Genomic DNA, 23653 nt, shown 5'->3' with positions numbered 1-23653 from the left:
CAACATGGAAACAGACCCTTTGGTCCAACTAGTCCACGCCAACTGTGTTCCTAAATTAACCTAGTCCCACCTGCCAGCTCCTGCCCATATCCTTCCAAACCTTTCATATTCATGAACTTATCCAAATACCTTTTAAATATTGTAACCATACCCGCATCCACCACTTCCTCAGGAAGTACGTCTCACACACCAACCACACTTTGTGTAGAGAAGTTGCCCCTCACGTCCCTTTTAAAATGAAAAAAAACCCCTGTTCCTCATCAATAAATCAATAGTCCATCAGAGTAAATCCTGGCCATTCCCAATGCTTTTAAAAATCAATAAAACCCCCAGCCCAGAACATGGATGGGACATTATAGTTTATTTCTTGTCCTTTGCAAGTATTTGGTCTTTTGTCATTTCTCTATAACCTCACTTTTTTTCTATAGAAGTGTTATTTTATCTGTAAGCAAGAAGTATTTGAGGGCATGCCCTTTCAAACCTAACTGCCAGGGATTTCCATATTGCTATTCCATTACTAATTATAATCATGGATGATTTCAGAACAATTTCCAGGCCCCTTCTCTTCTTATACTGTGAGTGTTACATCCATCAGTTAAACTACAATCAGCTTCCAATACTGCACTACAGGATGTACAAAGTTAAAATATCACACAATACCAGGCTATAGTCCAACAGGTCTAATTGGAAGCATCAGTCTTAGGAGCACTGCTCCTTCATCAAGCGGTTGTGGGAGCAATGTTGTGTGATTTTTAACTTTGTACGTCCCAGTCCAACACCAGCATCTCCAAATCAGCAATGCAGGATGCCTGTTTAGACACTTATAATAATTGTATTAGTGTGTATTTCAGGCGATAGCTGGGAAAATCATTGCCAATCTAGATTTTTTTGATCCGGATCTTAATGATTGCATCAGCGATTCAGTAGTAGCATTCCCATGGGAAGTCTTTTCTGGTACAGTGGTAGTGTCCATGTCTCTAAATCAGGAGACCTAGGGTTCAAGGCCCACCTGCCCTAGAGATGTGTCATAACATTTCTGAACGGATTGATTAGAAAATATCTTGACCCAGATCTTATTGAATTTATGTCAGTGATATTGCAAACTGACATTCATGAGTTTAAAATATGAATTACAAGTAGGTTATTAATAATTAAACTGAGACAAAGGCTGGAAATTTCCAACTGGTTGATCAGCATTGTGGGAAGGACATGGATGAATTGGAATGTGTCAGTGATGGAGGATCAGGAGAATAAAGAGATAAAAGATGTACCCGAAAGAAAAACAAGGTCAGGTTTTGGTCAGGATTTCTTCGAACTGATAGGAAGGGCACATCTGACTGAAGGGGAGGAGAACTAAAACTGGAGATGACTCCGACAGTCCAGGCCAGACCCTTGATTACATATGAATCATTCATTTAACCCCTTGTTCTGCCATTCAATGAGATCATCACGGATAGAGTTTGGCGAGGTGATGGTATTATCACTAGACTATTAATCTGGAGACCCAGGTCTTCTAGGGATGTAGGTTCCAATCCCGTCACAGCAGATGGAATCCAAACTCGACAAACGTCTGGCGTTAAGTCTAATAGTGTTTTGGAGTCATGCAGCCCTGCTAACGAATTAATGTTCTTTAGGGAAGGAAACTTACCCGGTCTGGCCTACATGTGACTCCAGTTCCACAGCAATGTTGTTGCCTCTGGATCGAAGACTACCATATCCAGTCTCTAGGACACTGAAGCTGAGAATGGTCCACATTTGAAATTATCTTTTAAAATAGGTATTTTAGCAAGGCAGACTTGTACTGCCGGGATGGCTATCTTTGTTGAGCTTTCAACATTGTAGGGTTTGTTGCAATGCTAAAAATGTTGTTAAATTCTCAAGTGTGAACTGGAGATTCAATTAAGCTCAGAGAATTGGACAGAATAACATTAAGAGGCAATAATTTCTTGTAATTATGACTTGGAGGTACCTGTGTTGGACTGGGATGGATAAAGTTAAAAATCACACAACACCAAGTGGTTGACAACCACCTGACGAAGGAGCAGCGCTCTGAAAGCTAGTGCTTCCAATTAAACCTGTTGGACTATAACCTGGTGTTGTGTGATTTTTAACTTCTTGTAATTAATGCGTCTGCACGGATGTAATTAAGATGAAGAAACATTTCAACACCCTGAGCAGTGAATTTACCATTTCCCTACGTTCTGTCCGGTTCAGGCAGGGAATCATTGTCTAAAATATTACCATTCCTCCCACTGTTCCCGTGCTGTCCCTTAGCAAACTCGATGGCAATAGATTGGATCGCTTGCTCCCTTCCTTTCGACCTGCCTTCCTCATCAAATGGTTATTCAATTCCCTTCAATCCACTTGCACATACATTCCATGTCGTAATAAGTGGCTGTGGGGAAAGAAGAGGTCACCTCCTCCTCCCCCCCAATCCAGAACCGTCAGATGCAAATAACGTCAGCTCAAATCCTGCCTTGATATCACATTTGGACCCGCGAATGGGGATTTCCCCCATTGGTCTTCCATCAAGCTCCCTCAAAGTAAGACAATATTGAAGCATATTTCGGTGGCATATGAACAGAGGAATGGTATCCCCTAATTTGAAATTCTACAATGTAGACACTGATGGATACACGTGCGTCTTGAATGGAAGGGAACCCGCCCGAATTCTTGGGGGGAGGGGGGAATCAAATCTTGGGCATAAACCTGTGACAACTCCCACAGAGCAGAAACAAATCATCCCCAGGCAACAGTTCGAAGGTGAAATGGTGAGACCGGACTTCCTACCCTCCCCCATTCTTGTTCAAGGGTTTCAAAAATGTCAAGTCGAAACAGCAAAATACACCGCGGAATGTTGTCGGATCTCGGGGGCAGGGGAAGTGGAGAGTCCGGTTTCTGTTCACACCATTTCCTTTCCTGTGACTGAAGGGAAACACGACTCACGAGGTGAACAAGATCCCGCTGAAAAGAGAGAGAGAGAGGAGAAAGAGAGGCTAGTCGTGTTAATTACAGCCTCTTACCTCCCGCAGAGTTTCAGTCTCTTCCTAAAGACATGAAATAATCAATGAACTATGACCTCGAACTTTACAAACGAGTTGATATTGGTAAATCAGAGGTTGATTGTTTTGTTTTTTTGTTATTAATTTGTGGGATTTGGGTATCGCTGGCTATCATTTAGTGTCCGTCCCTAGTTACCCTGGAGAAGCTGCGTTCTTGAACCGTAATCACCTGACGAAGGAGCAGTGTACTTCCAAATAAACCTGTTGGATTATAACCTGGTGTTGTTTGATGTTTAACTTTGTCTTCCCAGTCCAACACCGACACCTCCACATCATAATCTAGACCAGACACACAATCCGTTCTGAAGAAAGGTCACAGGACCCGAAACGTTACCTCTCTTATCTCTCCACAGATACTGAGTTTTTTTCTGAAGAAGGTCTATTTCTCTCTCCACAGATGTCGCCAGACCTGCTGAGTTCCTTCAGCATTCTTTTTTCTAAGTTCAAAAATGTATTTTATTCATCCATGATCTCTAAGCAAAGACAACAAGTCCACAGCAGGAACAAAACCAGAAACTGCTAGGAAAACTCAGCAGGTCACTGGACTAGAAAGGTTAATGCTGTTTTCTCTACCGACCCACAGTTTTCCCAGCAATTTGTTTTTTTTTTGTCTGATTTCCAACATCCGTAGTTCTTTTTTAACAACAGTTCTGTACGAGCTTTGCAGAAAATACAATGGAATTTTGACATTTTTCCTTTAAGCTTTAATCTCACTGCAACAAAAAGAGACATTTTCTAAACGCGAAAGAAAATTATTTACATTCCCTTTAGGGCTACCAGGGGATCTAATTGCTGGTCTTACAAGACCATTTGATTCAGGAGCAAAATTAGGCCATTTGGCCCATCAAGTATAATTGCAACATTTAAAAGGCAGCTGGATGGGTAAATGAATAGGAAGGGTTTGGAGGGATATGGCAAAAGTGAGGACTGCAGATGCTGGAAATCAGAGTCTAGATTAGAGTGGTGCTGGAAAAACACAGCGTCCCATGAGCAGGAAAATCGACGTTTTGGGCAAAAGCCCTTCATCAGGATATGGGCCGAGTGCTGGCAGATGGAACTAGATTGGATTGGGATATCTGGACGAGTTGGACCGAAGGGTCTGCTTCAGTGCTGTATGTCTCTATAACCCTCCTCATATTTTTAGAAAAACGGAAAGAACTGTGGATGCTGTAAAAACAGAACCGGGGAAGGGCCGCTCGATCCGAAACTTAACTCTGATTTGTCCCTACAGATGCTGTCTGACCTGCTGTGCTCTTCCAGCACCACTCTAATCTAGACTCTGATTTCCAGCATCTGCAGTCCTTTATTTTTACATAGTCTTGAGCCTTGGAATGTTGTGTTACACATTGACTGGAAAGTGATATCTGCTCCCAGGTAGTGAAGGCTGTGGCCCACAAGTGATACAATTGAGTGTAAACTTCCAGTCACATGTGATAAAACGTCGCTTGTGCCGGAAGATAGAGAATCTGGTCCTATATGTGTGTGTGTGTGAGACGGCGACTCCTGACAAACCTCCCTCTTTCTCTCTACCTGTTATTTTAATTCCGTTTGCCTTCACTTTGATTGGTCGGAGTGTGGAATAATTTGCACCATCATTGGGTGGCAGCTCCTCTCTTGGGAGGAGACAGACAGAGAGAGAGAGAATGTGAGTGTGAAAGAGAAGCGAAAGTTCTTTGTGTACCGGGTATTGGTTTTAGACGGACCAGTTGCACTTTCGCGTGCATTCTGAAGCCGGCATCAGACAAGGACTGAGTGTGAGAAAAACAGAGAGAGAGAGAGACAAGGTGGATTACATCTGGCCCCATGTTCGACAGGATTTCCCTTTCCCGACAGAAGTGCGCCGCTCGCTTCTCCTCTCGCCCCAGAAAATGACAAACCGGTTTGACATCACGGTGTGTTTGTGTTTGAAGAGCCAACCGCAGGCAGGCCGGAAATCTGAGCACTGCACTGCCGGTCAGAGAGGGGAAAAAAAACGCTGCTCTTTTTTTTCTTGTTAAAACAGACCGACGCTGGAACTGAGTAGGGGAATTGAGATCGTTGGTTGAAGTCTTTCGCCCCTCATCAGGGACACATAGAGACAGGGGCAGCGTTGCTGTCTGTCTGTCAGACAGTTGGGGAACCTCTCTACCCCCACCTCAAGGTAAAAGACATTGAAGTGACTGCCCAAGTAGGTGGAAAAAGGAGAGGAGGGGGCGGGGGTGCAGAAGGTATTTTTGACTAGGGTCAACATGAGCTGGTGCTGTTCCAACAGGACGAGGTTTGCAAAGTGAAGGGTTGCCAATATCGAGGTTGCTGAGAATCAGTTTTAGTTTTGCAAATCACCGGGAGTCCATTTATCCTTGTTTCTCTTTTATTATATTGGCGAAGATGGCGAAAAATTCGCCGGACGGCTCCAGGGAGGACCTGAGTAAGATCCCGGACGAGGAGTTGGTGAAATGGGGTAAGACGGAGCTGGTGAGGAGGCTGAGGAAGAGCGAGCTGGAGAGGATGAGCCTGATGCTAGAGCACGGCAACTTGATCAAGGACGTGAACAGGCGGCTGCAGCTCCACCTGCACGAGATCCGCGGCCTGAAGGACATCAACCAGCGGCTGCAGGACGACAACCACGAGCTGCGGGAGCTCTGCTGCTTCCTGGACGACGACCGGCAGAAGGGCAAGAGGCTGGCCCGCGAGTGGCAGCGCTTCGGCCGCTTCGCCGCCGCCGCCGTCTGGAAGGAGGTGAGCGCCTCGCAGCTCAAGCTGCGGGAGCTGGAGGCCAAGCAGGAGGCGCTGCTCCAGGACAACCGCGAGCTCAAGGAGATCGCCCTCATGCTGGACGACGAGCGGCACGGCGCCGGCAGCCGCAGCTCCATCGACAGCCAGAGCAGCCTCACTCAGCTGAACGGCAGCTCGGCCACCCGGGACGTGGGCGACGGCAGCAGCACCTCCAGCACCGGCAGTGCCGGCAGCCCGGACCATCACCATCAGCAGCAGCAGCAGCAGCACAAGGCTGCGGACAAAGGACCCCCTCCCACCGCCAGGTCCACCGATGACCTCTCAGCAGCCCCTCATCACAGGAGCATCCCCAACGGACTGAACGGTGAGTCCTGTTCCTTTAGCCCATTAGGATTTCCCTGTGCAACCTGTCAATCTTTCCAGTGCCAACGCTCCAACCTGTTTGCCATCTTACTATTTTCTAAAGTTCAACCAGGGGATGAAGCTTGGAAACTTAATTAGTCGCAGCCACATTTTCAACTTTTCAACAACTCCCCTGATTTCTGTTGTTAAACCGTTTTAAGTTGATTTATTTTGTCACATGTACCTAACTTTAGTGCAAAGTTTTTTTTTTTGTGTGTGACATTTTGTTTTGCTTTATTTGAAACAGTTTGGTCGACAAAAGAAACCGATTGAACCTTACTGCCTTATTTTCATGTGAATAATTCTAATTGTATGTCAAGCTACATATTTTCCTCAAGTTTCACCATCTTTATTCAAATAATCAGCCCTCTAATACAGCAGTTTTCATTTCACTGATTTGGTAGGTTACTCCGCAAGTGTACGATGACACTCTGCAGCTCCCCCCCCCCCACCCTCCACACAACACACACACACACACACACACACACGCTCAATATACATTAAAAGGCATGATTGGATGTATGCAGAGTTTTGGTTTGTAGCTCATAACATACAAAAGTGATTGGACAGAGCGAGAAATTAAAATTTTTAGAATTAGAATAGAATTACCCTTGATTGTCACATGCATTCACTGTACAAAGTTACAGCCGCAAAGCAGGTGCACAACAAGTAGTATCAGCATTAGATTTGAAATTTGATGTGTCCATTCAGAAGTCTGATAACAGCAGGGAAGAAACTGTGCATGAACATGTTGTTATGTATGTTTAAGCTTTTGTACCTTCAGGGTGATGGAAGAGATTACCACCAGGGTGGGAGAGGTCTTAGTCAATGGATTGAAAGTTTGACAACATCCCACATGTGAAATTGAAATATACATATTAAAATTGCCAAAAAAATTGCCCAAAGAATTGCGGATGCTGGAAATCAGAAATCAGCAGGTCTGGCAGCATCTGTGGAGAGAAAACAGATGCAACATTTCAGGTCCAGTGACCCTTCTTCAGAAGAAATGTTAACACTGCATCCTGTCCACAGATGCTGCCAAACCTGAGTTGCTCCACCAATTTCTAGTTTTGTTGTTAGTTGTCAGTGATGCTCCATGGTGAGCTGAAAATGTGTTGCTGGAAAAGCGCAGCAGGTCAGGCAGCATCCAAGGAGCAGGAGAGTCGACGTTTCGGGCATGAGCCCTTCTTCAGGATCTCCCGCATCTGCAGTCCTCACTTTCTCCATATCTCTGTGGTGAGCCCACCTCAGGCTGAAGTTGATTTAAAAGGTATTTAACATTATATAATTGGCCTGTTGAAGCAGTGAGCTTTAGTTGGGACATCATGTTACTGCTCTACAAGACTTTGGTAAGGCTGCTTTGGAGTACTGCCTTACAATTCTGGTCATCCTGCTGTAGGAAGGATGCTATTAAACTGGAAAGGGTGCAAAATGGATGTTACCAAGTCTGGAGAGTTTGAGTTATAAGGAGTGGCTGGGTTGGCTAGGACCTTTTTCTCTGGAACATAGGAGGCTGAGGGATGACCTTATAGAGATTTTAAAAATCATAAGGACAGAGATAAGATGCATAGCCAAGCTCTTTTACCCAGTGTTGGAGATTCCAAAACCAGAGGGTTTAACGTGAGAGGGGAACGATTTAGAAGAGACCTGAGGGCATCCTTTACACAGAGTGGTGCGTAAATGGAACAAGCTGTCAGAGGAAGTGGAAGAGGCGAGTACAATTGCAACATTTACAAGACATTTGGACAGCTGCACGAATAGGAAAATGCAATGATTATAACAAGGTCAGCCAGGTAGACCGCATTGAATATGAGTTCCCTGATTGGGGCTGTTAATCTGCTCTGATCAGGGAGCCCACAGGAATGTCAGACATCAGGATTAGTCTGAGAGCTGGCTCTGAAGAAGTTGGGTCTGTGTCAAGGACTCGCCATGTGTAAATCAAGGGTGACTTAGTGATGGGTGTATAGGAGGCTGAGGATGACCTTTATAGATATGTTAAAAATCATAAGGGGCAGAGATAAGGTGAATAGCCAAGGCCTTTCACTCAGGGTCAGAGAGTCCAAAACCAGAGGGTTTAAGGTGAGAGGAGAAAGATTCAAAAGGGACCTGATGGGAGCTGAGAGCCTCTGTGGAGTTATTTTAGTGGCGATGAGAGTAAAGCACATCCTGAAGAAACTCATTTGCAGCAGTCATCTTTCAGTTGGGGTAAGCATTGCTTCCATCATGCTGTTATTTTCAGTGATTGATGGAGCAAATGCTACAAGGTCTACCCCAGGTTGCCATTTATCTAGATGATGTGCTAATAACAGGGAAGACCAATAGGAAGCACTTAGAAAACCTCATCACAGTCCTCAGACATTTCTCCCAGGCGGGTGTATGCCTTAGAAGGGAAAAATGTGTTTTCCAGATACCCCAAGTGACCTACTTGGGTTATAGAATCGACAAAACCAGGTTACAGCTGTTGGAAAGTAAAGTGAGGGCTATCAAAAGTTCCTCGGCTCCCACGTCTGTACCAGAGCTTCGGGTTATTCCTTGGGCTGTTAAATTATTCTGGAGAGTTCATACATAACCTGGCCTTCATCCTGGTAGCTTTGCATCATATCTTAAAGAAGGGTCAGCTGTGGAAGTGGTTGAATAGCCAAGCCATAGTTTCAGGGAAGTGAAGAAACAGCTATCATCCTCTAATGTGTTGGCACGCTGTGATCCCAAACACAATCTGATATTGACATGGGATGCCTCCTCATACATTTCTGAGGTATTATAAGACCGTAGGTAAAAGTGAGGACTGCAGATGCTGGAAATCAGAGCCTAGATTAGAGTGGTGCTGGAAAAGCCCAGCAGGTCAGGCAACATCCAAGGAGAAGGAAAATTGACGTTTCGGGCAAAAGCCCTTCATCAGGAGCCCAATGGAGAGGAATGTCCAATAAGGTATGCATCCAGGACTTTGGCAATGCAGTGCGTAAATACATCCAGGTAGAGAAAGAAAGTTTGGTGGACGTATTTGGAGACAGGAGGTTCCACCAACATCTGTATGGGTGTAGATTTATAATATTAATGGACTACAAACCCCGGTTAGGTCCCTTGACGAGGACAAGGCAGTGCTGCCCCTAGTGTCAGAACAAATTCAGTAATTGTATCCCATATTTCATCGTCAAAAAGGTGTTCCCTCTAATACTAAGTGCATATAATTACAAGTTGGAACACAATCTGGGAGGCCAAGGACCAAATGCAGATGCATTCAATCACCTCCCACTGGCTTCCAGTGGCAGATACATCGCCAGTGGGACCACTATTGGAAGAGTCCGTAAGGCTTTTAAATTTTCTGGTCACATTTCCAGTCATAGTAGAGGACAGCATATTATTATAGGGAGCAAGACTGATTGCCCAGAGTAAAGCTACCAGCTGAACTCCACCAGGGTCATCCAGGGGTCTCCAAAATGCAGATGTTGGCAAGAGGTTATGTCAGGTACCAAGAATTGGATGAAGACGTGGCCATGTTGCTGGGGCAGTGCCCAGAGGGCCAATAAGGACAAAAGTTACATCCAACAGCTCCCCCACATTCATAGGAATGGCTGGGTAAATCTGGACTTGGTTACATGTCAACTGTGCAGGTACTTTCATGTGTTCAATGTTCTTAGTCATTGTGCATGCTCACTCAAAGTGGTTGGATGTGCATAGAGTTCATTCATCAATGAATAATAAAAAAACTGCACACATTTCAAAGTGTTGGTCACAGACAATGGGCCATCATTTACCAGCAGTGAATTTGAGTATTTCCGAAAGTCAAATGGCATTCAATATATAAGGAAGCTTCAAACCATCTGTCATCCAATGGTCTGGCAGAAACAGCAGACCAAACTTTGATGGTAGGCATGAAGAAACAGTCTACAGCTTCACCAGATACTAAACACTCTCGGTTCCTATTTGATTATAGGAGCCACTTGCAACTATAGAGACAGCTCCAATGGTGTTGTTAATGGGGAGAAGACTCCTTAACTTGGTTAAAATCTGATCTTCTCAGAAGGGGAGAAGGGTGAAACAGCACCAAGAACGCAAAACTCCACAAAGCAAGTGAGGTAATTTACTTCAGGGTACGAAGGTTAGTGTAGGAACCATAGGAATGGCTCTGTATGGGTAAGAGGCATAGTCAATGTGAGGTCAGGTCTAGTGATATATAAGATTTGAGTAGGAGTGATGGACCTGAACATGTGCATGGACATATGCAAGCTGCAAACTTGCAAATGGGGCTGGAGTAAAACATGCCTGGCTTTTTGGAATGGTCGGGCAGACTCTGTGTGTTCTCCCTCTCAGCCAATTGTTGTCGAGACCTCGGAAACTGAGATGGACTTGGTGGATTTTGCTCCTCGTTATGTTTGCTGCTTGAAACAGCGAATTAATTTCTTCTGAGAAGCTCCGGGCACAAGAGGTAGAGTTGGAGGAACCTGACCCGGTGCTAGAGTGCCCCAGGGGAGCTCCAAGAAAAAGAATTAGCAAATGACCTCAGATTCAGAAGAGAAGATATGGAGTGATTGTAATGAGGTCAGTCAGGTGTATCTCATAGCATATAAGTTCCCTGATTGGGACTGTTAATTTGGTCCAATCGGGGAGCCCTGGCTGACAGACATTCCTGACACTCTGAGACCTGGCTCTGAGGGAGTTGTATTCATGTCAAGATCTTTCCACGTGTAAAAAAAGAGTGATTGGTGAAAGGATACTGGCCTCTACGGGGTTATTTCAGAAAGGTTTGGAGGTATATGGGCTAAATGCAGACAAACTGAACTAGTTCAGTTTAGGAAAGTGGATTGGCATGGATGAGTTGGGCTGATGGGTCTGTTTCCATGCTGTATGACTGTATGAATCCAAGACTCCAGTCGGTAGCAGGTAGAATTTGCTCTGAAAATTTAACTGTCTAGTTAAAACGAAGCAGCTAATTGTATCCCTTATATCCTCGTCAAAAAGGTGTTCCCAGATTTACATTTGATTTCAATGTAAATTGAAATTTCTTTCAGCCTTTCCTTCAGCCACTTTCCAATACCTTTCTTCCAAGTGTTCAGAAATTGACCAGGAAAGGATGAAAAATAGGATTAAGAAAAAAAAGAATCATCTACCAAATTCACTGTTTTCATAATTCACTTAGTGTGACAAAACATTTAAATATTACTGAGAAAAGAGACTTGTGTGTCTTGTATCTTTCACCAGGACAGACACAGAAAGGCCAAATTTCAAAGGGGGCAGCAGTTCAAGTGACAGGTTTTTCAATAATAGCATGTCTGAGGTTCACATGTTTTCCTTATTGAATTTGGGAAAAGGCAACAATCTCCAATTTTGCCTGAAGGAACTGTGGGCCCAAGGGAAGTTCTTTTTTGAGAAGTCTGCATTAGCACTACCAATTCAGATTCTAAAAGCACTATACAGATGTATTGACATTTGGAATGAAGCAGCAATCCAAACTACTCTTTTTTTTATTTGATGGTTTTGTTGCATTTCTGGGTCAAAACAGTCCAATAATTGTCCATGTCAAATGTAACTGAATCATCATGTAACTTTTCAAATTACTGAATAGGGCCTTCAGTATGTGCTTGTGTTTTGTTTGAAAAGTATCTTGTAAGAACTTTACAAATTTAATTTCAGAAATAGCATTTGTGAATTTAAACCCTGTAAAAAAAAGAACAATTTGCTAATGAAAATTTGAAGAGAAAATATGGGATATATTCAGACTTGTAAGGTTGGTAACCTGTCAGAGATTGTTCTGAAGGATATGGCAGTGGAAAGGAAAGTAGAATTAAGATCAATCACCAGTTATGATTGTATTGAATGATGATGCATGCTTGAGAGACTGTAAATTTTATTTCTGTATCTTAGCTTTTTTCCTGAACAACGAGATTGTAATACTGTACGTTCTAGGGGAATCTTAGTTTCTTAAAGGGATATGTCTTTGAAACTAACATGGTTGCAGAATTGATTAAGTTAAGTATAAAATGCACACACTATCACAACTGACTTATGTGGTAGTTTTGTTCTTACTTTGAAGGTCGCAGTTATGTAATCATAAATCGCTGCATTTTGTAAGTTATGTGATGCAGGATACTCTGCTACATGCAGTGTAATTGCATTGAATTGTGGAGTGATCTATTCTGATAGTACTATACCAAAATAGTTGGCCAGATAGCTCTCAAAAGATCATGAGAAATAAAAGAATCATGTGTATTTTTACAATATCTTTTAAAACCATTGGACATTTTCAAGAGATTTACAACCAATGAACAAACTTCTTTTGAAGTGTGATCAATATGTTGTGATGTAGAAAGTACTGCAACCAGTTTGTAATGTGATAATGGCCAGATAATCTGTATTTTTTTCTTGCGTGGGGTGTTGGCAGAAGGAGAAACATTGTTCAGTGCTCTGGGGGTAATGCTGCTGCTCTTCAAAATAATGCCACAGCCCTTTTTATTTGGCTTGAGATTGCAAATGGTGCCGGTCTCAGAAGCTAGCTAATTGTGAACCATGTCTGACCTCTCTCACCCTGTGTTAGCAAAAGGAAATATTAGTCACAGTTCTGAAGACATGTTTCCTATTTCTTTAAGCCTCGAATGAGGACTGAATTGGACTCTGCCATGACTTTTGTTTGTTTCCTCCATCACCCCTTCAGTGTCAAAGATGCAGGAGAACAGACAGTTGACATTCTTTTCCTTTTTACATTGAGCATTTATATAACACCCTTGACCATAGTGCAATTCCATAGGAGCTTTATCTACCAAAGTCGTGGACTTAACTATCTAATGGCGATATTAAGACAGCCAAACAAAAGCTTGGTCGAAGACATGGATTTTAATGAATCTTTGAAGAGGTTGTGGTGGGTGAGGAGTGATGTTGTAACTCAGGGAAGGAGTTCTATGCTAAGAGCCTGAAGGCATAACAGGCCATGAAATAAATAATACAAGGGACGTGCCAGAGGCCAGAATCAGAGGATGGCAGAACTCTTAAATGGTTATAGGGCAGGAGGCATTTATATTTATACATGGGGCAAGACATCTGGAGTGGGCTGTTGAGAAAACCAAATTTAGCACAAATTAAGATAAGAAAGGTGATTTATATTCAAGCAAAATTGTCCAGCTGGTATTTTGAGTGTTGTTTATCTCACTTCACCTTCTCAGTATTGTGGGCCTGCTGTGGAAAGTGTGAGAGAGAATCACAGCAACCTTCCCCGCTGACTTGTATTTGCCAAGTCTAAATATTACTAAATTGTTCCATAGTCGTTCTAATAGCCCCATTTTAACAAGCAGCAGGAACGTGAGTTTGGTATTGATTGATTTGTTGTGTTTGTCTTTATAAACATGAAATCTGTCTACTTCTGTGTTGAATCAAAACTTAGAGCAAGTTTGCCTGTTTACTTAAAATGGATTCTAATGTTTCTTTTATTAAGATGTAAGTTGGGAGCATGATTATTCATTTTCTGATGACCTGATGATTGTTAGATATGCTTTCAGCTACATTTGCTGTTTTTTTTAGTTGTGGAGTGGTTATCTCAGCCAAAAAGACTATGATCTTATCAGCCTGTTTCCTCTAATCTTATCCTGTTTATCCCAGGATTACATTGGGCATATTGAAGTACCCGTGCATTGGAAAAAGAAACACGTCTAGTTTAACAGCAATTATCTTCCATAGAAGTGATGGGTCCTTTCAAAGTTTATATTATTGATATAACCTCATTGATTCATTAACTTTATTAACTTGAGATACAGCCACTATTTGTTCACTCTTTGTATCCTGTTACAGTGCAGAAATTTGTTATACAGATGTAAGTTTAAAAGAGGGTTATTGTACTTGAGTCTACAGTGTTGCATTGAAATCCAAAAAAAAAATGCTGGCATCATTACAAAGCTTGGCGGGGGTGGTCTGCGGTGGATTAGTGTTGTTGACTCAACAGTTCGGGAATCTGCTGGTTGTTGTGATTTGCATCAACACAACAGTTACATTTTTCTGAATTGCATTAGCTCCATTCAGCTTAACAGAAAGTTGACAATTTGGAAATGCTGGGTTGACTTGGTGCTGCCTGCTGGATTTGGCAGTGGCCTCTGAGTCATTGTGCTGCTGGATCAGGGACCTTTTGCAAATGAGGAGGAAGGAGTACAGCCAGCAGAACCTGAAAGGCCAGGTCTGTCAGCACACTAACTAGTGCAATTGGGAAATGGGCTGCAAGGGTGTGTAAGTGGTTGTAGGAGTTGTCCGGGAGAGCTGGAACAGGTTGATTCATAGTTCATGAGTCTTGCCTGAGGGAGTTGGTCTTTATCAGTTCTCCAAGACTGAGGGAAATGACTTCTTTAAAGAAAAATCATGGGCTATGTGTTACCCAGCACTTTTTGTTCACCCGTAATTGCCCTTTTAACAATGATGGTGAGTTGCTGTCTTTGAACCACTGTGGTCCATGCAGTTTAGAAATCTGCATAACGCGGTTAGAGAGAGAGAGAGAGAGAGAGAGAGCGAGAGAGAGCACTATGGTATTAGCTCCATTACGGTTGATGATATAGTTCAGAGTTAGGATGATGTGTGCTTTGGAGAGAGAGGAACTGGCAGGTTAATTGCTCCTATTTCTTTGCTGCTATTGTTCTTCTGATGTACATTTTCCAGCTCTACCACTTAGAATTTGAATCTACATCTAGTTGGACAGAGGGTTTTGTAAAAGTCACTCATGAGCATTGCTGGCTGGCCAGCATTTATTGCCCACCCCTAGCTGCCCTTCAGAAGGTGGTGGTGAGCTGCCTTCTTGAACTGCTACTGCAGTCCTTGTGCTGAAGGTTGACCCTCAATGTGGAGGGAGTATCAGGATTTTGGCTCAAGGGCAATGAAGGAATGGCGATATCCTTCCAAGTCAGGATGGTGAGTGTCTTGGAGGAAAACTTGAAGGAGGTGGTGATCCCAAGTATCTGCTGCCCTTGGCCTTCCTGCAAGAAATGGTTTGGAAGGTGCTGCCTAAGGATCTTTGGTGAATTTCAGCAGGCTATCTTGAAGATAGGGTCAAGCTTCTTAAGTGTTGTTGGAGCTGCACCTAATGGGCAAGTGGGAGTATTCCATCACATTCCTGACCTGTGCTCGGTGGATGGTAGACAGGCTTTGGGGAGTCAGGAGGTGAGTTACAAGCCACTATTCCTGTTCTTGTAGCCACTGTGTGTATAAGGCCAATCCACTGGTCACTCGTAACCCCCAGGATATTCATAGTGGAGGATTCAGTCATGGTAATGCCATTGAATGTCGGTGATACCCTTTATTGTCACAGGCATTCAATATAAAATACAGTGAAATGTGTGTACCGTCGCTCGCACATAAATGCCATTCACAGAATGAAATAAAGATAACTTAAAGAAAGGCCAACTTTTCCTTTCCTTCTGCCACAGCATACCGCCGCCAGAGTCCATGCCATGCTGCAGGGAGGGTGTCCCGCTCCGGGCTACACCAGCCCACACCATGACGCAGGGAGGGTGTCCCATTCCAGACTACACCAGCCCACACCATGCTGCAGGGAGAGTGTCCCGTTCTGGGCTACACCAGCCCACACCATGCTGCAGGGAGACTGTCCCACTCTGGGCTACACCAGCCCACACCATGCTGCAGGGAGGGAGTCCCATTCCGGGCTACACCAGCCCACACCATGCCGCAGGGAGGGTGTCCCATTCCGGCCTACACCAGCCCACACCGTGCTGCAGGGAGGGTGTCCCACTCTGGGTTACACCAGCCTGCACCATGCTGCAGGGAGTGTCCCATTCTGGCCTTCCCAGCCCATGCAACGCCACAGAGAGGGTACCTCACAACTGGCTTCCTAGCCCACGCTGTGTCACAAATTGTCCTGCTCCAGGCTACACCAGCCCATGGCATGCCGCTGTTGGGGATGTACTTCATGTGGAAGCTAGAGTACCGCTGCAGGTTTCATGGGCTGAGTACCTGACTATCCCTGTAGCCATGCTGCCTCTGAAGATCTGATCACTGCTCTGGAGCACATTGAGGCCATCTCCTGCCAGAGAGGTGGCTTTCTTTATCAGGTAACTTTAAGGAAAATAGAAGAGGTGGAAGGAAAAAGGCAAAAAAGAAAAATGCAGATGATGAGGACAAATCCAGGCATAGGAGCCCAAACGCTGCCTACTCTACCACCGGCAAGGGACAATAGTTAGATAGTTATTGCTAGGTATTTGTGTGGTACAAATACTACTTGCCACTTGTTAGCACAAGTGTGAATATTGTCCAGATGTTGCATTAGAACATGGGCTGCTTCAATACTTGAAGAGTAGCAAATGGTGCTAAACATTGTGCAATGATCGGTGAACATTCCCATTTCTGACCTTATGATGGAGAGAAGGTCATTGATGAAGCAACTGAAGATGGTTGGCCAAAGAACTACCCTGAGGAAGTCCTGCAGAGATGTCCTGGAGCTGAGATGAATGATATCCAACAACCACAACCATCTTCCTATCTTCCAGGTTTGACTCCAACCAGCTGTGAGTTTGTCCCTGATACCCATTCATTCCAGTTTTGCTAGCGCTCCTTGATGACATACTTTGTCAAATGCAGCCTTGATATCAAGGGCTGTCACTCTCACCTCACATCTGGAATTCAGCTCTTTTGCTCATGTTTGCACCAAGGCTGTAAAGAGGTCAGAAGCTGAGTAGTCCTATTGGAACCCAAACTGGGCTTCACTGAGCAGGTTATTGCTGAGCAGGTGCTGGTACTGTTGATGACCCCTTCCATCATTTTCCTGATGATCAATAGGGACTGATGGGGCTGTAATTGACAGAATTGCGTCTACCTTGCTTTTTATGTACAGGACATATCTAGGCAAGTTGTGAAGCACAAGCCTTCAGTGTTATAGCTGGAATGTTGTCAGTGCCCTTGGCTTGTGCAGTATCCAGTGTCTCTGACCATTTCTTAATATCACATGGAGTGAATCAAATTAGCTGAAAACTGGTATCTATAATACTGGGGACCACTGAAGGAGACTGAGATGGATCATTCTTTAAGCACTTCTGGCTGAGGATTGCTGCAAATACTTGAGCCTTCTCTTTTGCACTGACTTGCAGAGCAGTTCCATCATTGAGGTCGGGGGTATTTGTGAGCCTCCTCCTCCTCCACCATTCATGACTGAATATGGCAGGTGTGCAGAATTTATATCTGCTCTGTGGTTATGGGATCGCTTAGCTCTGTCTATCTCTTACTGCTTATGCTGTTTAACATGGACCTAGTCTTGTTTGGTAGCTTCACCAGATTGACATGGTATGCCTGGTGCTGCTCCTGACATCCCTCCTGCACTGTCCATTGAACCCTGATTTGATGGTAATGGTTGAGTGGGGATATGCCAGGGCATGAGGTTACAGATTGTACTGGAATACAATTCTGCTGCTGTTAATGGCCCATACGCCTTATGGATGCCCAGTCATGAATTGCTAGATTCATTTGAAGTCTGTCTTACTTAGCACAATGATAGAGTTTACACAACATAATGGAGGTTATTCTCAATGTGAAGGTGGGACTTCGTCTCCACAAGGACCGTGAGGTGGTTACTCTTACCGATATTGTCATGGACAGATTCATTTGCAGCTGACAGATAGGTAAGGATGAGGAATAGTATGTTTTCCCTCTTAATGGTTCCCTTACCACCTGCTGCAGACTCAATCTAGCAGCTATGTCCTTTAAGACCTAAGTGGCTTGATCAGTAGTAATGCTGCAGAGTCACTGTTGGTGGTGAACTTTTGTAATTTAGTACATTTTGTGCCCTTGCCACCCTCTGTGCTACCTCCAAGTATTGTTCAACATGGAGGAGAACCGATTCATCAGGTGAGGGAGGACTTATGTAATATACAGCAGGAGATATCCTTACTCATTTTGTATGTAGGTTTGCTCGCTGAGCTTGAAGTTTCATTTCCAGACATTTCGTCACCCTACTAGGTAACATCTTCAGTGGGCCTCAGGTGAAGTACTGCTGAAAATTCCTGCTTCCTATTTGTATATTTGGGTTTCTTTGGGTTGGTGATGTCATTTGCTGTGGTGAAGTCACTTCCTGCCCCTTTTCTTAGGGGTGTGGTAGATGGGGTCTAACTTGACCCAACTGGAACTCTATCAACAAGCACATTGAGTTAGACCCCATCTAACACCCCCTAAGAAAAGGGACAGAAAGTGACTTCCCCACAGGAAATATCACCACAGGAAATGGCATCACTAACCCAAAGAAACCCAAACATATAAATAGAAAGCAGGAATTTTCAGCAGTGCTTTGCTTGAGGCCCACTGAAGATGGTGATGGTGGCATATGGGACATTGTCTGTCAGGTATGACTCTGTGATATAACTCTGTCAGGTTGCCGCTAGACTAGTCTGTGAGACAGTTCTCCCAATTATAGCACTAGCTCCCAAAGTTTAGAGAGAACTTAGTAGGGTCAGTAGTGCTGTTTCTGTCATTGTCATTACCAGTGTCTAGATTGATGCCAGATGGTTCATCCAGTTTCATTTCTTTGCAACTGAGTGGCTTCCTAGGCCATTTCAGATGGCAGTTAAGAGTCGACTGTTGAGTCAGTTGGCTTTTTCCCGACGATTGAGAATGGGTTTATCGTCATTAGTAGATTCCTAATTCCTACATCTGCCGCGGTGCGATTTGAACCAAGGTCCCCCAGAATATTAGCTGAGTTTCTGGATTAATAATCTGGCAGTATGCCACTAGCCAACACCTCCCTTTCTCCTTGGGGAAGAGGAAGGGATAATAAATTGGGAAGAAGGATAAAAAGAGAGAATATGACTTGGAAGACAGATAAAAGAAAGTCATGGACAGGAGAAAAAGAAATTAATTTTCATTTGAAAATGGTCACTGATACATTAGTTGCTCCATAAAGCATTTAGTCAGCTGCGCGGGTTTTAAAAAAATAAATAAAACAAAGAACTGTGGATGCTGGAAATCTGAAACAAAAACAGAAATTGCTGGAGAAACTCAGCAGGTCTGTCAGTATCTGTGGAGAGAAAGCAGAGGTAATGCTTTGAGATCAATAACCCTTCTTCAGAACTGAAGAACTTAAGAATTAAAAGTTGATTTGCAATCATATTTATCAGTTTGGGAAAGGGGGAATCGATATTAGAAATGTAACCGCATTTTAAAATTTTCTGTAACAGTATCTGTTACAAATGACATAATGTATTAACCAGAAGAGATACATTAAGCAGTTATACGGAATGTGGTCAGTCAGTCAGCTTTGGAGCAGGAATTTAGACAATAAGCAAATGGAATGTATGTGCAAAAGTATACCTGTTCACCTGTTTGAGTCTATCAGCACCTGGTGACCTCTACACCTGCAACAGGTATATGCACAGTCTATTTAACTCTTTCTTTATTGCAACAATCTTTCTTAGCTCATTTGCTTGTCTAAATAATATATTTGTATTATAAATCTTATTTAATTATTGTTCATATACTGAGTATAGATGTAGAAAATTCTAATGTGTTTGTGTCGCCAAACAATTACAGCTCACCTATTTGGCCTATTTTGTTGGTGCTGTCTGTCTGTAAGAGCAGTTCAGCTCGTGCCACTCCCTGAATTCAAGAGAGATGGATCTTTGACAATGTTTTCTGCCAGGAGTGCTTGTGGCCTTCACCTACTGAGTCAGCACAATGCTTCAAAATTTATGCAATCAGAGCTCTTTGTTTTATTTTAAATGTGTGTTTTAAATTTGACAGAATTGATACACAGAAACCAGGTCATTTGTCACAATCAGCAAGTCCTTTCCTCAACACAGTCATTGCAATTGGTCTCGGGATCTAATTATTGAGACTGAAGGAGCCAAGTAAAAGTAGATACTCCTCAATCAACCTGTTCAGACCCTATTACACATCTCTGGAGCAAGTAGGATATGAACCTAGGTCTCCTGGCTCAAAGGTAAGGACACCACAACTGCACCAGAATGGGACCCAAATTCATTAAGCTTCAACAAAGCAAGAACTGACACTTATCGAGTCTGGAACCATTGATCACTCGGCCATAAGCTTGGCTGCTGTTCCTGATGTCTAGCAGCAGCCTGCTACTCCTGATGTCTAGCAGCAGCCTGCTACATTGCCAGTGGCTTACCTTAATTGTACTGTATTGCTCAGGGTTGAGAGATGAAAAATGTTTACTTGAAGAAAATGCCAGAGGACAGCAAAACCCTCCATCATTATGTCCCACTGCCTTCTGGAGAGAATCATGGAGGCAGAAATTTTCAAGTTTGGATTTGCCAAGGATCAATCTAGACATATGTTGCTTAATTTGAATTGCCGTTACCACACTGAATTCCAACAGTGTTTGCTGCATTTAGGAAAGCTAGGCTTTGACTTGTCTCATATCAAGATGCAAATAACAAAATGAAACAAGTCTTTGCGTACTGTAGTTGTTTTATTGTCTTTCATCTCCTTCTTTCTGCTACTGGAAAGGAAAATCTATACTGGCAGTTTTTTTGTGTCTGTGCTCTGGCTATTGTATTGCAGGTGAATATGATTGTCAATTCGTAATAAGCAAATAAACACAAGATCATGTAACCACTTGTTGTGGTTTTGGTTTGAGGGCCAATTGGAGAACCAGGAGACTAGTGGATACATCGAATCATAGAGTCATAGAGAATTCTAGCATGGAAACAGACCCTTCAGTCCAACTCATCCATGCCAACCAGATAACCGAAATTAATCTATTCCCATTTTGCAGCACTTGGCCCATATTACTCTAAAGCCATCCAGATGGCTTTTAATTGTTGTAATTGCACCAGCCTCCACCACTTTTTCTGGCAGCTCATTCCAGATATGCATCACCTTCTGCAAGGAAAAGTTGCCCCTTAGGTCCCTTTTAAATCTTTCCACACTCACCTCAAAGCTATGCCATCTAGTTCTGGACTCCCCCACCCCAGGGAAAAGACTGTGTCTATTTACCCTATCCATGGCCCTCATGATTTTATAAACCCCTATAAGGACACCCCTCAGCCTCTGATTGTATAGAAGACTGCATAGAAGAATTTGTAGATTGACATATATTGTGAATATCATGCTTTAGTGAAAAAGAAGATGGTGAAAACAACAAGTGCGGGAGTAATGGTTGAATTAGATTTAGAGTCAGATGAGAGGAATACAAATGGGTTTTGGAAGCTGTGTCTCTAGTAAATGGGAGAGGCAGTCTGTAAGTAGTTGGAAGGGCGATAAAAGTTCTGTATTGAGGTGAAAATAGAATTGCTGGAAAAGCTTAGCAGGTCTGGCAGTATCTGTGGACAGAAATCAGAGTTAATGTTTGACATCGAGTGACCCTACCTCAGAACCTGAGGTGAATATTGCTCAAGTAAGATTTCAGCATTGGTAAACACAAGCATCCACGTAACACTTGTAGACAAAGTCAGCTTACAGATGGCAAACGGATGGGTTTGAAATTCAACTTGAAAGTGAATAGGATATCAAGGTTGTGTGTAGCCTTGTTTAACCTACACGTGAGGACAAAGAAGGGTCTAATTTTAAATTCATTCATGCAATGTGGCACTTACTGGCAAGAGTGCATTTATTGTCTATAACTAATTACCCTTGAGACAATATTGGTGAGCTGTTGCCCTAAGTACAATTGAATGACTTCCTGGGTCATTTCAAGGGACATTAGGAGTCAACCACATGGCTGTGCACCTGGAGTCACACAAAGGCCAGATAAGATCAGGGCAGAAGATATGAGGAATCAAATGTGCTTTTATAACTATCAAGTACTTTCATTTGTGATATTGACTTTTTATTCCAAACTTCACTTTCCTGAAGCTGCAGTGTGGGATCTAAATCCATGCTCCTTTCACCAGGCCTCTACATTTCTAGTCTGGTAACATTATCTCTATGCCTTCATCTCCAATGTTTGGATTTGGGAGTAAGGGTATAGAGCTGAGCACCTAATGATCTATTGTCTAACCAATGACTTGGTGTCATTTGGCCTCAAAAGATTACCTTCCTTTCCCATAATGGGATTACCCCATGCTCTTTTTTGAGGTGCCTGTTAGAACTGTTCTTGAATCAGCCGTTAATATTCGATCATTGTGTTCATTTTTGATTGTTCTTCATTCTTCAATCCCTTTTGGTTCTAACAATTGTTCAGTGCTAAACCCTAGATTGTTTTCAATGTTTGCCTAGACATCAACAAACTATTAATCTGGTGACCATGCATATATTTCCTTGACAACAATGGTTGTGTTATAAAAATTATAACATCGATGAGAATATTACACAAGCCAGAATTGTATTTTTAAACAGGCAGTTTTCACAATCTTCAGTGGAACACTGTGGGAGCAAAGATTTACTGATTGTGCTTTCCGAGATAACCCTTTTCTATATTGTACTCTACACTTGAAATGCAGTTGATTGCACCAATGTTACACTTGGCTTGAAAGTGGAGTGGATAGTAAACCATTTTAATTTTAATTGAATGTCCACAATCGTGTAAAACACAAACACTGCTGTGGCGTGGAACATGATCGCTAATGTGGTCAGGAAAAGTGTTGCATTCGATTAGTAGTTGTGTATCTTTGTGTTCCAGTTTCAAGGCTAGAATGATAAAATTGGAATATAGATTTTCAGAATTTTTTTGACAATTGACACTAAGAACAATTATTAATCTGGAAGGACTGACATAATTGTAGCTGGATTGTTGTCATTGGTATTGTCTACTGCCAGGCTGTCTATTGGCAGGTTTTAAGCAGCCTCAAATGTGCAACATTCGTCCACAGTTAAAAGGTGTCATTTGGGAAAGTGAAAGGTGTTTATGTGAGCAGAATAACTTGGCATGTAAATGAAATTTAAAGGGAAGCATACTATTACAAGGGATATCTTTAACAGTCTTCTCCAAACCTGAATAAGTAGAAAAGATAAAGAAGAGTTAGGCCAAATTGAGGGAGTAAAGTTACCTGAGGGGAGAGCCTGATATCTTCAGATCACAGGTGGGAGGTGATGTTGGTTGAAGGGTGACCTTTGAGGTTTATAAAATCATGGAGGGCATAGGTGGAGTGAATGACAAGAGTCTTTTCCCTAGAATGGAGGGAGTTCAAAACTAGGGAACATATTTTAAGGTATAGGAAGGAAGACTTAAAAAGGATATGTGAGGCAACTTTTTTTTTAGAGTGGTTGATGTGTGGAATGACCTGCCAGAGAAAGTGGTTGTTGCAGGGGCATTTATAACATTTAAAAATCATTTGGATAAGTTATTGAATTGGAAAGGTTTGGAGGGATGTGCGCCAAGCGGAGGCAGGTGGGACTAGTTTAGTTTATTTGGGAACATGGTCAGCATGGAATGGTTTGACCGAAGGGTCTGTTTTCACGCTGTGTGAATCTGACTCTATAACTGAGTTTGGTCTGCAATCAATCAACCCAATGGACAGCAAGATCATTTATAAAGAAGATCGTTTCACTCCTCTGTTGGCCTTGCGTTTATTTAGTAATTGGTGATTACGAAATCACCAGGCCCAATT

At 43.0% G+C, this 23653-nt stretch overlaps 1 protein-coding gene across 3 annotated transcripts in view; it reads left to right on the top strand.

Annotated features, from left to right (window-relative positions):
• Positions 1-4725: 4725 nt before the first annotated feature.
• Positions 4726-23653, top strand: part of LOC132818396 (coiled-coil domain-containing protein 85C-like) — a 237454-nt gene continuing 218526 nt past the window's right edge. For 2 of the 3 annotated variants that reach the window (XM_060829383.1, XM_060829381.1), the window contains exon 1: positions 4726-6141. In XM_060829383.1, the coding sequence (XP_060685366.1) occupies positions 5430-6141 (712 nt within the window). In that variant the 5' untranslated portion in view covers positions 4726-5429. The remainder of the gene's footprint in view (positions 6142-23653) is intronic. The other variant, XM_060829382.1, reaches the window with a different exon arrangement.

The sequence above is a fragment of the Hemiscyllium ocellatum genome, chromosome 8, assembly GCF_020745735.1.
Source record: "Hemiscyllium ocellatum isolate sHemOce1 chromosome 8, sHemOce1.pat.X.cur, whole genome shotgun sequence".
NCBI classification, from domain to species: Eukaryota; Metazoa; Chordata; class Chondrichthyes; order Orectolobiformes; family Hemiscylliidae; genus Hemiscyllium; species Hemiscyllium ocellatum.
Note: the sequence above shows the minus strand (reverse complement) of the source record. Positions and strands in the feature narration are given on the sequence as shown.